Source organism: Peromyscus californicus, unplaced genomic scaffold, assembly GCF_007827085.1.
Source record: "Peromyscus californicus insignis strain IS unplaced genomic scaffold, ASM782708v3 Scaffold_13__1_contigs__length_99412109, whole genome shotgun sequence".
Taxonomy (NCBI): domain Eukaryota; kingdom Metazoa; phylum Chordata; class Mammalia; order Rodentia; family Cricetidae; genus Peromyscus; species Peromyscus californicus.
In genome coordinates, this window is record NW_026294424.1 from 89,306,627 (window position 1) to 89,322,910 (window position 16,284).

Sequence of the window (16,284 nt, forward strand, 5' to 3'; positions counted from 1 at the left end):
AGCATTTAAATACTGAAAACACATAAATAACAGAATTTCTTGACAACTGGAAAATGTTCATATGTACTACATACTATTCCAGGCATTTGTCATAGGTGTAAAAATGAAGGTACCAAGATCCTCCAAAAGGGAGAGTCACATCCTGTCTACTGGAGAGGGAACCAATGCACATCTTGGTTGGTTTTCTAAGTGACTCACATTTGGAAAAGTGTTTTCTCCACTTCCCCCTGTCTCTTAGAGTCTCTTAGAGCTCTATTCAAGGTGAAGGGTTAGATTTTCATCCAAATCCTTGTAAAATTAAGTAAAGACTGAACCTATGGGGACGTGGAAACTACCAGTGACATACCCTTTGATTATTAATCTTACTGTTCTGTCTTTTTAAGTCAATGTTTCTAGAGGAACAGGAACATTTGTTCTGAGAGTGAAATAGAATACTAAAACCCATTATTTTAAAAAATCAGAAATTTCCCTCAGTATGATTAACAAATCAATATGACTAAACTGTTTCATTAAAGCAATTTCTTTCTATTTTATACATTTTTGAGGCTATCGATATAATTTCTATAAAGAACTATTTCTTTTTTTTTTTTTTTTTTACCATCTATCATTTGACATGCTTACAGGAAAAATTATGCTATTCCCAAAATGCATGAGTAGATCTTGTGAAGGCAGGGAGCTCTAGGCAGACTCTTGCACACACAAAGCAGGCAGCATTAGGCTAGAAGATGTCTGGAAGAATGCCTGCACTGGTGGATTGAATTTCAAAACACCAAAATGAGCCCCAGCTGGAGAACAGATGAATGCACGGTGACAGGTAAAGAGCTAATGGGTTGCAAAAACACCACCATTCTTACCAAGTTCAAAATGGGTTAAATCAAGCCATAAGCAAAATTACAACGAATACCAAGGGGCCAATTAACCACTAAACTTCCAAAAGCAGCCTATACCTGAAAGGAGGAGGGGCAGACGTCTGTGATGATGTCAGAGCCCACAGGCACTTTGGGGCCATCCCTAACTTTATGGGCACTTTTTAGTATTATTTGCTCATTTAAATTTATTATAACTGAAATAGGTAAATTGTATGTCTTTATAGGGTACTTTCCCATGTTCCTATGCATGTATATATTTTGCAATGTTTAAATGTGAGTAAACACATATTTCTCCAAAAGTTTATCATTTTCTTAAGGTTAAAAACATTCAGAACTCTTCTCCTAAGCTTTTAAGAATATACATTACGTTGTTATGCATAATCACCTTATGGTGCAATATCACAACTTCTTACTCCTGTTCACTTCTAATTTAGAACCCACTGGTCAACCGTTTTTCATCCCTCTTCCCCCTTACTGTTCTAAGCATCTGGGAAGCACCATTCTGCTGTCAAGTTCTATGCAGTGAACCTTCCCAGAGTCTACATATGAGTGAGACTGTGCCGTATTTATCTGTCTATGCCTACCCTGTCTCACTAACACTACGGGCTCCTCTTTGAGTCACGTCATCCCAAATAACAAGTTTTAATCTTTTTATGTTTAAATATTCCATTATACATGAACTACATTTTCCTCATCCATTCATGGGCTGGTGGTCAATTAGATGGTATCCATTTCCTGGCTATTCTGGATGGTGCTGCAAAGAACATGGAGACACAGATGTCTCCTCTAACATATGGATCTCATTTCCTTTGAATGCATTCCTAGTAAAGGGGTTGTTAGCATTATGAGGTTTTGTGATTTACATACATACTACAAGCCTTGTATTTTACATGCCATATTTAAAAATTGTACATATAAAAAAGAGTTTAGTATATATGATGAGACAAAGAAAACCGCATTTCTCTAGAGTGGCACCTCCCTGTTGAGACAGCAAAGGCAACTAGAACTCAATTTCCACATGCTTATGAAAGTTTTCCTTCTGGTCCAAACTGGGATCTATGAACAGAAAGCCTGTCACCATTGGGATTGGTAGGTAAACATACGAGGAAAAATCTAGTTCATCTCTCCTCTAGGGGAACAGAGGTCAGGTTGATCTTGTTCACCACTGAATCTACCATCTTTGATGTCTACAAGTATTTGTTGAATGAATGAATAATGAATGAACAAATGAACAAATGAATGAAATAACAAGAAGGAAGATGGAAGAAAGGAATATCTACTAGTAGGTTCTTTGGTCTCCTTCAACTTAGGCAAAGCTCCAAGGGGATTGTTGCTCTACAGTGATTCAGATTTTGTCTCAGATAATCAACTACATCCTGTAGCCACTGGTTTATTTGTGTATCCCTTTTTTTTTACCCCATGCATAAGTGGGCCTTATTTACTTCAAATGCTGACCTGTGACATTCAGCTGTAGAACTTTAAGATCACCTATATTTAGGTAGATCCCACCACGTGTCAGCTAAGGTACACAATACCTGGAGATAAGACACCTGCTTGTCATTACTGCAACTCTTTGTCAGGAGTCACTGTTGTCTCTAGGAGGGTGTGGCAGAGAGGTGCTCTAGAAGAACATGCATGCTGGCTATGTTCTGCTGATTAACTGTGTGCTCCTGTGGTACTTCTGAGCCCCTACTAAACATTAAGGCATATTCAGACCTAACAGAACTGGCCTTCCAAGCTGGCTATGGAAGATCAAATTACTAGACTATACTTGGGAAAAACTTGAAATTTACTTTTGAAAGTCACATGATTCATAATTATCATTACTCTTATCCTAAGTACATTTCATCACATGATGTGTTCCAAATTCAGAGGCTATCAAAACTCTCACACATGATATAAAACTAGTGTATATGAAGAATATACACTCTCAAAAAGAGTTCTCTCTTCCAGCTCACTTTTAAAGTTACACAGACATTTGGTTCCCTATAAATGGACTCACTCATGATGCCAAGGTACAGAATGTTTTACAAAATGATCTGTCCTTGTACCCATGTATAGTATCCTTAATATTCCCATTGGCCTGATGAGATGGCTTGGGGTATAAAGGGGCTTGAGCCAGGCCTGGTCACCTGGGTTTGATCCCATGGAAGTACATGATAGAAGGAAAGAATCGACTCTTGGAAGTTGTCCTCTGACTTGCACACGTGTGATGTGGCACACCTGTCAGTGTGTGTGCGTGCCCACACCCGCACATACACACACACATAAATTAATTAATTAATTAATAATAAAAACGTAATAATAATAACTAAAATTAATATTAGAAGAATTAGCCTTTTGCTGTACTCTCTCAGATCATAAATGTTTTTCAAAGCCCGGTAAGCAAACTCAGGTGAATTTTTCAGGTATTTTTGCATATTTTTATGCTATGGCTCCTTCAATACAGAAGTAAAAGGAATAGCAGGAAAATAACTCAGCACATAAGCTAATAGGAAGCAAATATAATTTTGGGTATCTGTTGCCATTTACTGTAAGGGAATTCTTTTGCTCCTTGCTTTAATAATATAGAAACTGCTTGAATTGGAGGAAACTGTTAGGGAAATCAATACTCTGGCAAAAATCAACCTGTCCACACAATGGCTGCACTTCCCCCACATGGTTACTCTTACCTTCTGAGGAAGTTTCTGTACTCCTCATCCCTGGCTTGAGCCGTTCTCCTCATAATGTTCTGGAAAACCTCTCTGTCGAGTGCCCAAGTTTTAACATTGGTAATAGCTTGAGAAAACAATACAACAGTGTTTAGCATCAGAAAAAGGAAACACTCCAAAATGTCAGCCAGTGACTATATGTTTATTGGAAATGTATTATTTAAACATGCAAGTGAAAGGAAATAATGAAAGATTGGGTAATTTTATGCCACTTTGGCTTTGAAATCTACCGGGACTTGGAAGAGGGTAGCAGACCATTTCTTTTCTGATTATGTTTTGGGTAGGATGATACTTAAATGGTCTGCAAATTCCAGTTATACACCACACCCACAGGGTGTGTTCCTGTACCTGATCCAATCACTAAAGAGTTCATAAGCAGGTAACTAGAAGTTAAAAGTGTTGTGTGCACAAGGGTGTGAATGTGCACCTTTTGAAGATGTTTAGACACTGCTGCCTAAGAGTCAATCCCCAGGCTAGGGAAAGTTCTTCTTAACTTGAATTATTCAGATAAAAACTCACATACACATCTTTTTACTGCAATTGTGTTTTTATGAACAAGAGCATATGGGGCAAAGTGCCATAAGCTTGGCTTAGGAGACAACCTTCTTCAATGCAGTGGTGATTCCAACCAGCTTTTCTCTGCTTACCTTTCACAGAGGCAGTCCGTGTACAGTTGTACAAAATTGCCAGTTCCCCAAATGTGGTCCACATTGGGATGGACGACAGCAACTTCTCTCCTTGGAATACCTCTATTCTACCCTCTATCAAGTAGAATTTAAGAAAAACACAAATCATCAAAATCTGTCTTGGTTCCACAGAGAAAAAAAAAACAGAAATCATACAACATTTAGTTAAGCTACTTAGGAATCTGATTATATCAGAGTGGTTAAAAGATCCAGCCAGAAACCAAACCTGCCATTTACTCACATTGAGCAGTTGCCCATCAAGGATGGTGGGGAGAATCACATGTATGTCATGCACTTATCAGGAGAATTAAATGTTAATACATGTAGGGAACTTAAAACAATAGATAGCACAGGCTAACTGTTATGTAAATACTAACAACATTCATTCTGCCCTATGAAAAGTATAACCATTTCTCCCTTACTAGGAACCCAACAACCAGTGTGTCCTGAAAACACTGCACAGCTGTTGCCATGAGGGAAGGAAAACTTATCAGAGCCATGATGCCCTGGCTGTTGGGTCAAGTTACCTAGTTCTCCACCTGGGTTGCAATCGTTGACGGTATAACTTGGGCTAAGTTACTTCATGGCTGCTGAACCTCCCATTCCAGCCCAAGTCTATACCTACACAAAGCTGAGGCAAAGAAAACAGAGCACTGAGCAAGCTTCCCACAGTTGCTTTGCCCTGGAAACCCTCATTTTTTTCCTCTTCAAATTAAATTTTGTCAAAAAAAAACCATAAGCAAAAAATCTACATTTTTGAAGGAAGAAAAATGGGGAAGCAATGTCAGCCTTTCTTTCTCCTGCTACCAAATAGCTTGGGTCACTGTGTCATCCACTCAATTCAACAAACCTGATATGAGAATTGACATTGTTCCAGGAACCATTACAAGTGCCGGACAAGAGAAACAAAGATGTTTGCTAGGTTAAAACTACATTCTAGCAAGGAAAAAAAAAACTTTTCTTTTGGTTCTAAATTCCACAGATTAGATATGCAGTTTAATAATTTCTTATTACAGCTAATTCTAACTCCATTGAAACCACTTAGTGGTGCTCTCCAGTTGATATCCTGAATCTTAGTGCTTGTCAAGGTTCTTTTCTTAATTGGTTATGGCTCATGGGATTTGAATAATACCAAAGAATTATATGGAATATCAAGAGTTCAAACTAACTATGCTGTACTATTTGATATTCATGCTATATTTTATAAAGGAGAGAACTTTAATTATCAAATTAATTTGCTCGGGCAGATAATTAAGTCAGGCAATTCAGTCCTTAGATGCCACAATAATTAATTCAAATAATTTTCACTTCTGTGTGGGCTGTATGCCTGGTCTCAATGGCTGCAGTAATGCCTCTCTCCAAGCCTTTCATCAGAATTACTGGCAAGGAACAAGATGGGCTGGCATGAGATTCTTGTCCTCTCTTAGCAGGTTCCATAAATATTTGTTGACTTAATGACCTATCTTCTCCTGCCAGAATGCTCTTGTGTTGCTAAAACAGATGGGAAACAGCCAAGAAAAGGGTTGTAAGAAGAAAGTATTACTGTGGGTCATCTATCCTGTAAAAATCGAAGGCTGTCTAAATTAAGACTATAATTCACTACAAGAGTAGAATAATTGCTCAGGAAGGGCAGACTCATTTTGAAGTTGCCTTTAAAGATTATCTGACAAATAAAACAAATAATTACAAAAACTGATAGGCTTCTAGAATCAAAATACAAAGGAACAATCCTTGGCATATTACAAACAGGACAATACAAGTCCATTAACTTGCTTAGATAGGCAACTTTTAAGGCCATGAGAAGCAGAAAAAGCAATGTTGCCTGATTGCTTAGATGATCAGGAACCCACTGCTAGGTAGACATTCACATCATCAACTAAGCTGCCACACCACCTAGGTAAGGAAGTGCAATTTTTGTCCCTAAGACTCAAAAAGTTGAGGCAACTCAGAATTTTACATGAAATTCAATGACCTCAACCCCTAACCAAGTAATTTCTTGCTTCTTTATATTTAAAAATTAGCAACCATTTAAAAATCCATAGGTAGGTCCGCTACTATCTCCCAGGCACGAGTGTTCAATTGATCACAGAGAATGGGAACTAAATGGCTTTAAAAACACCAGTTTAATTAGTATGGCTTTTGATTTGATTTGTTAGAAAGAAACCTAACTTATCCTTTGAAATCATTGGCCTACAATCAATGTGATTTTCAAAGCTATGAAAACAAACTCTCCTCGGACCATTGTCAGAAGTGTTGACATAAGCACCCACAGTTGGAAGGAAACTTTTCAGTAACTCAAAGTATGGAGCTTTGGGTCTGTCTGCTTTACACTTACCACTAACAGGCACTGAGACCTTGGCTATGTTATTTAACCTCTAGGGGGATTGTCTCCACTGATAACATTGAGAGACACTGTGCTTGTTCTTAGAGGATAGGTAAGAAATGAAATGAGAGCTCTCTATCAAGTGTTAAATGGGATATGAGATACATACAACATCCTAGATAAACATCAGTCACTGTCATAATCACATCGCCAATATCCTCATCCCATGAAGTCCATCTGTTTATTGTCTACAAATGAAGCAACTTGGTTTTGGTTTTATAATGTTTCAAAAATGCCAAAATAGAACATTGATGCCAAAATACTCAATAAAATATTGGCAGACAAATTCTAAGAACACATCAAGAAGATTATCCACCATGGTCAAGTGGGCTTCATCCCAGAGATGCAGGGAGGGTTCAACATATGGGAATCTGTCAATGTAATCCACCATATAAACAAATTGAATGGAAAAAAAAGAACATGATCATCTCATTAGATATTGAAAAAGCCTTTGACAAAATCCAATACCCCTTCATGAAAAAGGTTTTGGAGAAATCAGGGATACAAGGAACATACCTAAATATAATAAAGGCAATTTACAGTAAGTCAACAGGCAACATCAAATTTAATGGTAAGAAACTCAATGTGATTCCACTAAAATCAGAAACAAGACAAGGCTGTCCACTCTCTCCATATCTATTCAATATAGAAATTGAAGTCCTAGCTAGAGAAATAAGACAACAAAAGGAGATAAATGGGATACAAATTAGAAAGGAAGAAGTCAAAGTACTGTTATCTGCAGATGACATTATAGTATACATAAGTGACCCCAAAAATTTCACCAGGGAACTCCTACACCTGATAAACACCTTTATTGAAGTGGCTGGATACAAGACAGTAACCCTCTTATATGACAATGATAAAACAGCTAAGAAAGAAATCACGGAAACAACAACCTTCACAATAGCCACAAACAATATAAAACATCTTGGGATAATCCTAACCAAACAAGTAAAAGACCCATATGACAAGAACTTCAAGTCTTTGAAGAAAGAAATTAGAGAAAATATCAGAAAATAGAAAGATCTTCCATGCTCATGGATCAGATTAACATAGTGAAAATGGCCATCCTACCAAAAGCAATTTACAGATTCAATTCAATCACCATCACAATTCCAATACAATTCTTTACAGACCTTTAAATAACAATACTCAACTTCATATAGAAAAACAAAAAACCAGGATAGCTAAAATAATCCTGTACAATAACTGCTGGAGGTATCGCCATCCCTGATCTCAAGCTCTACTACAAAGCTTATCTACAGTAATAAAATAGTATGGTATTTGCATAAAAACAGACACATTGATCAATGGAATCAAACTAAAGACTGAAACATAAATCCATACACCTATGGACACGTGAGTTTTGACAAGGAAGCCAAAATCATATAATGAAAAAAAGAAAGCATCAACAAATGGTGCTGGCATAACTGGCTGTTCGCATGCAGAAGAATGTAAATAGATCCATATCTATCACCCTGCACAAAACTCAAGGCCAAGTGGATCACAGACCTCAACATATATCCAGTTACACTGAACCTGATAGAAGAGAAAGTGAGGAACAGCCTTGAACGTATTGGCACTGGAGACAACTTCCTGAATAGAACACCAGTAGCAGACACTATGATCGACAATTAATAAATGGGACCTCATGAAACTGAAAAGCTTCTGTAAGGCAAAGGACACTGTCAATAGGACACAACAGCAGTATACAGAATGGGAAAAGATTTTCACCAACCCTGAATCTGACAGAGGTCTGACCTCCAAAATATATAAAGAACTCAAGAAATTAGACATCAAAAAAGTAAATAATCCAATTTAAAAATGGGGTACAGACCTAAATAGAGAATTCCTAACAGAAGAATTCCAAATGGCATAGAAACACATAAAGAAATTTTCATCATCCTTAGCCATCAGGGGAATTCAAATCAAAATTACTCTGAGATTATATCTTATACCTGTCAGAATGTCTGAGATAAAAACACAAATGTCAGCTTATGCTGAAGAGGATATGAAGCAAGGGTAACACTCCTCCATTGCTGATTGGAGTGCAAACTTGTACAACCACTTTGGAAATTAATATGGCAGTTTCCCAGAAAACTAGGAATCAACCTATCACAAAACCCAGCAATACCACTCTTGGGCATATACCCAAAGGATGCTCAATAATACCACAAGGACACTCCCCCAACTATGTTCATAACAGCTTTATCAGTAATAGTCAGAACCTGGAAATAACTTAGACATCCTTCAACTGAAGAATGGATAAAGAAAATGTGGTACATTTACACAATGGAGTAATATTCAGTTGTTAAAAACAATGACCTCAGAAAATTTGAAGGTAAATGGATAGAACTAGAAAAAAATCATTCCAAGTGAGACAACCAAGACCCAGAAAGACAAACATGGTACGTACTCACTTATAAGTAGATATTAGCCGTAAAGTAGAGGATAACCTTACTACAATCCACAGACCCAGAGAGGCTAGGTAACAAAGAGGGCCCAAGGGAGGACACATGGATCTCTCCCTGGAAAGGGGAAGTAGAAGAGATCGCCTGGGTGGAGTGGGGGCAGATGGGGATGGGACTTGAAGAACTGATTTGGGGGGTGGAGGGAGAGAATACTGAAAGAGATGGATGGAAAGAGGAGTAGGGTTCAGGGTCAGGTAGAAACCTGGTGCAAGGGAAACTCCCAGGATCTACAAGCATGACCCCAGCTAAGACTCCTAGCAATAGTGAATATATCGTCTGAACTGGCCATCTCCTGTGATCAGATTGGTGACTACCCCAATCATCAGAGAGCCTTCATCCAGTAACTGCTGGAAACTGATGCAAAGACTGACAGCCAAACATTAGACTGAGTCTAGGGAATCCTCCTGAAGAGAGGGAGGAAGGACTGCAGGAGCCAGAGGAGTCAAGGAAAACCCAGAGAAACAACTAACCTAGCTCATAGGCACTCACAGAGTCTGAACCAACAACCAGGGAGCCTGCTTGGGAAAGACCTAAGCCCTCTACATGTGTTGTGACAGTTGTGTACCTTGGTCTATTTGTGAGACTCCTGGCAATGAGAGTAGAAGCTGTCCCTAATGCTTTGGCTGGCTCTTTGAAACCTAGTCCCCATACTGGAATACCTTGCCCAGCCTCAGTACAAGGGGAGGTGCTCAGTCTTATCAAATCTTGTTATGCTGCCATGCTTTGTTGATACCCTTGGGAGGCCTGCACCTTTCTGAACAGAAACAGGAGTGGATGCGTGGGGAGTGGAGGGAGGAGAGGAAGGAGGGGAAACTGCAGTTAGGATGTAAAATAATGAATAAATTAAATTTTTTAAAAGGCCCAAATCAGCAAAAACTCTTCATATGAGAACTCAAAAAAGAAAAAGTGCAAAACTCACCTGCCAGCACAAAGATATGGTTGCCCGGCTCTCCTTGCTTAATGATGTAACTGCCCTGTGGATAGTTTCTCCCGTACATGCATTCCACCATGTCTTTGATCTGCTGGGGGTCCAATCTCTTCAGAAACTGGTTCTTATTGAGGGCATCTGTGATGAGCTTTTTCTCACTGTCGTGCAATGACAGAAAATAAATGGTCATTACAACTAATGAAAAGTATGAATGGTTCATTTCATTCTGGGTTTTGATATTATGATCTACAAGCTTATAATTTTTTTTTGCAGAGACATATTTGTTTCCTGGTCTCATCAAAAACTATACCTAAGAATTACCATCTATTATGTGTCAAACCCTTAAAATATCTTGAATATCTTTCTGGTAGTTAGTATGATATCAATTTAATTATCATTTATAATCCCATCTCTCAATGGAAAATTCCCATGCCATGCAGTTGTCATATGGAAAACAGGAAGAAGTTGCATTTGTGAGATTAGAAAGCGGTAGCCCTTCATTGATGCACATATGCATCCCTTCACTGATGCACTTATGCATCCCTTCATTAATGTACTTATGCATCCCTTCATTGATGCACACATGCATGTACAGTACCAGTGATAGTGTTCTTTTATACCTTATTTAATCCTATATCCTATAAAATAATTACTATTCCCATGTTTTATGAAGAAGAAGAATGAGAGGTAGGAAGAAATTTATTCCTCATAGACTTCAAATCCGAGTCTGTGAATCTGCCATCTGTGACACTTCCTTCCATCCCACTACCTCTTCCAAGGGCAAAGGCAGACCCCTTCGTTTGATTGACATGGGGTGGGGTGAAAGTCTAGGTTTGCTTGGGAGATTTTTCTAGGCATGTCTAGCCTAGACAGAAACTTCGTTTCCAGTGCCACACTCTTATTCACTGCTCAAATTAAAGTCTTACTTATTGACAATCCTAGAATCCTCTGCCTTCTGTTGGAAAAGAAGCAGCTCAAAATAGTTACTCAATTGCCATGTGTTTCAAATGATTTAATTAACATACTCCATCGAAGATGATATGAAGTATTGAGCTAGAGGAAAAGACGCTCCATGAGCTGTCAGAATTTTTACATAATCCCTTTACTGCCAGTATGATTTTTAATGGCTTTTTTTCCCTGCATCGTTCATTCAAATGCCCTTTAACAGTAGTTTGTTTTGGTTTTGTTTTTCTACTTGGAAACTAGTAACCTTTTCCTATACAAATGGTTTTCAAACACAAGCTACGACTTCCTGAAATTAGTAACTTCCCCCATGACCTCATCAAATCAGTCCATAGGGAGAAAACAGATGAGCTCCTCTGTAGGAACCCCTCCCTTCTTAGAGAATCTCCCCCTCCTCAGAGCCATCCAGACTGAGTCATCATCTTAAGAACTCCCTCTCCTTTCATCTAAACCATCACAGAATCTTGTCAGTTCTATTTTCAATATAAAAATAGCTTGCATTTGTCACAGATAGAAGTATCATGCAGCTAGAATAAAGTCTACACTCAAGTAGACTCTGGCCCAGATCCAAACACTGTACATCTCAGTGAGCTTATCTACAGTTAGAAGGACCGTTCTGAAGCCCTGGATCTTCACTCAGGGTTTCGTGCCTTTAATATCAATTACATTTTCATGCATTTATCTACCATGAAAAACCATGCTAGCATTGAAACTAGAAAAACAATTAGCTTTGTAGCCTTTATCTGCATTCCCTTCTTCCATCGCCTAATGCAATCTTTCTGGTTCTTCCTAAGTGCTTCACTGTAGGCACACATAGTTCATTTACATACATACATGCATACATGATAGGCTGATCCATGAATGAGGGAGAATGTCAAAGTTCTTTTTCTTTAGGGGTTGGGTGACTTTGCCTAATATTATAGTTCACACCTTTGCGTTTCCTGCAAAGTTTGTGATTTCATTTTTCCTTAAAGCTGAAGAATATTCTACTATATACAATTATTATATATTTTAATATAATTCTCATTATCCATTCATCTGTTGATGGGCATCTAGATATGTTGGTTCTCTTACAAAAGATCCACTGTTGTCCTTTTTATTTTCAATTGGCAATGATGTCACCACAGTCTAAGAACAAATTACAGCTCTGGACAAAGTTAAAAGTGTCTCTTCTGAGATTTCAGCTTCTTGGGACCTGTCCTTGAAGCTCATCCTGTACTACATTATGAAACTAATCTCGCTAGGAAAGAAAATGATTGAATGTTTCAGTCTGGTCCAAACTCTCCTTTATCCATTAATAGAAAAATTGTCTCAGCTGATATATACTGACAGCATACTTTTGCTAGGCATCCTTTTTGGCTCAAGTACTAGACATGAACAATATCCAAAAGACTTGAGCATCAGTGGACTTTCAGTGCTTGTGTAGTATTCCCATTATTGCTTCCTCAGTGCCCCCATACCCCAGTTTCCCAACACATATTTTTAGAAACAACACACATAAAAGTGCCCTGAGTTTAAGAAAATTTGGAAGTTCACAAACCAAAACTTAAAAGTTCACAAAAGTCTAGTGGTAAACCAATTAGGTTTAAGTCAGTATTTCAAAAAAACTTTTTAATTCATTTATCTGTAGTGACTTCTGCTTACAAAACCTATAGAAGTGCTGTGAAATACCCTTTGTCTATAGAGGAAATCAATATTCTACAATATACTATTCACCGTTTTTTACAACATAGGTCTTTTCTTGAACAAATCCTTTAATGAAGTAGGCCACTATTACTGTCTCCTGTTTCTGTCAGCTTTACCTTAAAGAGAGGAACATGTTTTCTCCTCCATCATGAGTTTCTTCTCACCTCATGCTACTCACATCATATTCATCAACCAAAAAAAAAAAAAACAAAACAAAAACAAAAACAAAAACCCTCCAGGGTCCAGAGTGAATGCAGAATTCACACAAAGCTTCCTTTCTACTCCCAGGATTCTTGGATTTGTGCCAACTGCACTAGACAATTTCTTTTTCAAACACTTACACAGGACACTTATAACAGCCATTAAGAATATAAACAAAATGGAGAGATAGCTCAGTTGGTAAAGGGTTTACTGTGCAAAACATACGGACCTTAGTTCAGATCCTACCAACCACGTAAAAGCCAGATGGGGTAGCATGTGTCCTTAACCACATTGCTGGGCTGGGGTGATAGGCAGATCCCTGTAGCTCATTGGTCAGCCAGCCTAGATGAATTGGTAAGTTCAGAAGAGACCCCGTCTCTAAATAAATAATAAAAGTGGAGAGTAACTGAGGAAGACACCTAACACCAACTTCTGGTTTCTACTTGTAGATGCACACACAAATACAAACATGCACACACATGAAAATGAACTTTTCACTTCAATGGACAACTGTGATAGACCAGCTAACTCTCAGCACAACTTTCCCTGGTCCCATGAAGCAATAACAAAAGATGATGGGTAACTGATAGACAGACAGACATATAGATAGACAGATGACAGCAGATAGATTCAGCTGTTGGGAATAGTGGAGCAGTGTTAACCTAACAGTGATTCCATAGGAAGAGTCTCTCTCAGCTGTGTTCTATGTTTCCTGTCTACCATGTGGCGGAAAGCTTGGCTACACCATGTCATACCGCCATTGTGTTTGATCTCATTGAACACCCAGAAGAAAGAGAATCAATCAGCTGGACACAGATGGAAACGTCATGCATATTGAACAAAAGCAACTTTTATTCAAGTTGTTTATCTCAGTAATTTTGTCATAGACATGGTAACTCTATGTATTTGTTAGACTTTCTATTGCTGTGATAAAACACCATGAGCAAAATCAAATAGGCAAGGAAAGGGCTTATTTTATCTTAGCATTTGTAGTCCATCATTCAAAGCCATCAGAACAGGAACTGAAGGCAGGAACCTGGCGGCAGAACCTGATGCACTGACTATGGAAGAGTACTGCTTGTAGGCTTTTTTCTCATGGCTTGCTCATGCTGCTTTCTCATACAACCCAGGATCACCTGCCCAGGGCTGACACTGCTCACAGTGAGCTAGGCCCTCCAGTACCAATCACTAATTAAGAAAATGTACCACAAGCTTGCCCACAATCAAGCTGGTGGGAGCATTTTCTCAATGGATTCCCTCTTCCCAATGACTCTAGCTTGTGTCTAGACAACATAAAGCTAGCCAGCACAGTCAACTACAACAATCGTATTTGATACTATCATTAAATCAACTAAAGGACATCAAGCCACAGAAAAGATGCACTATAAACTCCATGATTGTGTCTAGGGTATCAGACAGATGGATCAGTGGACAAAGGTGCTGAGCTTAAGTCCAGAAACCCAAGGTGGAAGCAGAGAAGTGAGCCCTGAAAGTTGTCTTCTGACCTTTACATCCATGCTGCACCCACATTCACATACATCCTACACACACACACACACACACACACACACACACACACACACACACACACACAAAACATCGCATACATTACACACATGCACACACACAATACTAGTAATAATAAATAAAAATTCTAAAATAAAATTATATCTAAGCCCACCATAGTTAAATTGCTGAAAACAAAATAAAAACAGAAGAAGGGATAAAGCAGTAGGACATGAGAGACACATAACCTTCAAACGACCAACAACAGGACTGATTTACTCTTCGGCAGACATAATGGAAGCCAGAGCACAATAGGAAATCTCCAAAGTGCTCCACAGAGCCCATTTCAATATCATTGCCCTAAAAACAGCCTGCAGAACAAAAGCAAAATGAACACATTTTCAAAATATTTTTCCATTGGCAACAGACCCGTAATAGTGACTAGCTCCAGACCCAAGGGATGTGATCCCAGAGGAGAAGCAGCAGATGTGGCAGGAAAGAAAGAGCCACAGAGGAAGTAAGTGTGCGGGTGACGAGAGTAAGGTTGCCTTTATAAAAGAGGGAGACCTTACGGAGCATAAAATACATAGAAATAAATGTGTGAAACAGGCAAGACATGAAGGAGATGGAGAATAAATGGAGTTACCATAGCAGAAGGTCCAGAAATTGATAAGAGTCTAATGGGAAGCATTCATAAGTTAATGAGGCATGCTATCATTTAGGGCACTTCCTACAAGATTAATCAGAAAATGTTTAAGCAAAATCCTAAAACAATGCAGTAAAATATATGCTTAATGAATGCAAGACAATGACAAGGTGAGACAGAAGGTTAACGAAGAGTGACATACTAGGTTTAAATCAATCGCTGTTATATTTACATCATGTATCAGTGGAGAAAAAAATTCCACTGGGAAGCCAGGATTGTCCAACTGATAGCAAAACAAAAACATCAGGCATGTTATGCATTAAAGAAATGTTTAAAGATATTGGGATAGGAAATGGAAAAAATGGATGATATGTCAGTACCAGTTAAAGAGAATTGATGCTGTTTCCTGATAATAGCATCAGGAATCAGTCAATATGCTAAATAGGCATGCACCTAGGAAGACTGTATCAACGTGTATAAAATGACAACAAAATTCAAGACAGAAGTTGACACAACTTCTACAATAATATTAGGATATTTTAACACATCTCTCTAAATAACAAAGCAAGTAGACACAGCAGTTAGAAGCCATGTCTAAAAAATTGATCATCAAAGTTTCCTTAAGCTCTAGATTCAACTGATTTTAACAGTCTACATTCAATAAGTTCAGTAATTGTACACCAACCTTCATGAAGCTGATCACATGTTAAACCATGAAAAAACCACAGAGCTTCTTCAGTCAAAGAAAATGTTAAATCTAAAAAATATCCTGGCACAAAACATCCAGGAAATCTGGAACACTGTGAAAAGACCAAATCTAAGTATAATAGGAATATAGGATGGAGAGGAAACCCAGGTCAAAGGCACAGAAAATATTTTCAACAAAATAACAGAAGAAAATTTCCTTAACCTAAAGAAGGAGATGCCTATCAAAGTAAAAGAAGTACATAGAGCACCAAATAGACTGGACTAGAAATGAAATTCCCTTGCACATAATAATCAAAGCACTACCCATACAAAACAAAGGAATAAAATGGAAAAGATATCAGAAGATGGAAAGATCTCCCATCCTCATGAATCAGTAGGATCAGTATAGTAAAAAGGGCCATCCTACCAAAAGCCATCTACAGATTCAATGCAATCTCCATCAAAATTCCAACACACACACACACACACACACACACACACACACACACACACACACACCACATATCTAGAATGGAAGAATCAGGAG

At 38.2% G+C, this 16,284-nt stretch overlaps 1 protein-coding gene across 2 annotated transcripts in view; it reads right to left on the reverse strand.

Annotated features, from left to right (window-relative positions):
• Positions 1-16,284, reverse strand: part of Prkg2 (protein kinase cGMP-dependent 2) — a 103,103-nt gene that overhangs the window by 57,949 nt on the left and 28,870 nt on the right. For both annotated transcript variants that reach the window (XM_052735438.1, XM_052735437.1), the window contains exons 3-5: positions 10,040-10,206; positions 4,228-4,341; positions 3,542-3,647 (exon numbers count right to left, since the gene is read on the reverse strand). In XM_052735438.1, coding sequence (XP_052591398.1) covers positions 3,542-3,647; positions 4,228-4,341; positions 10,040-10,206 — 387 coding nt within the window. The remainder of the gene's footprint in view (positions 1-3,541; positions 3,648-4,227; positions 4,342-10,039; positions 10,207-16,284) is intronic.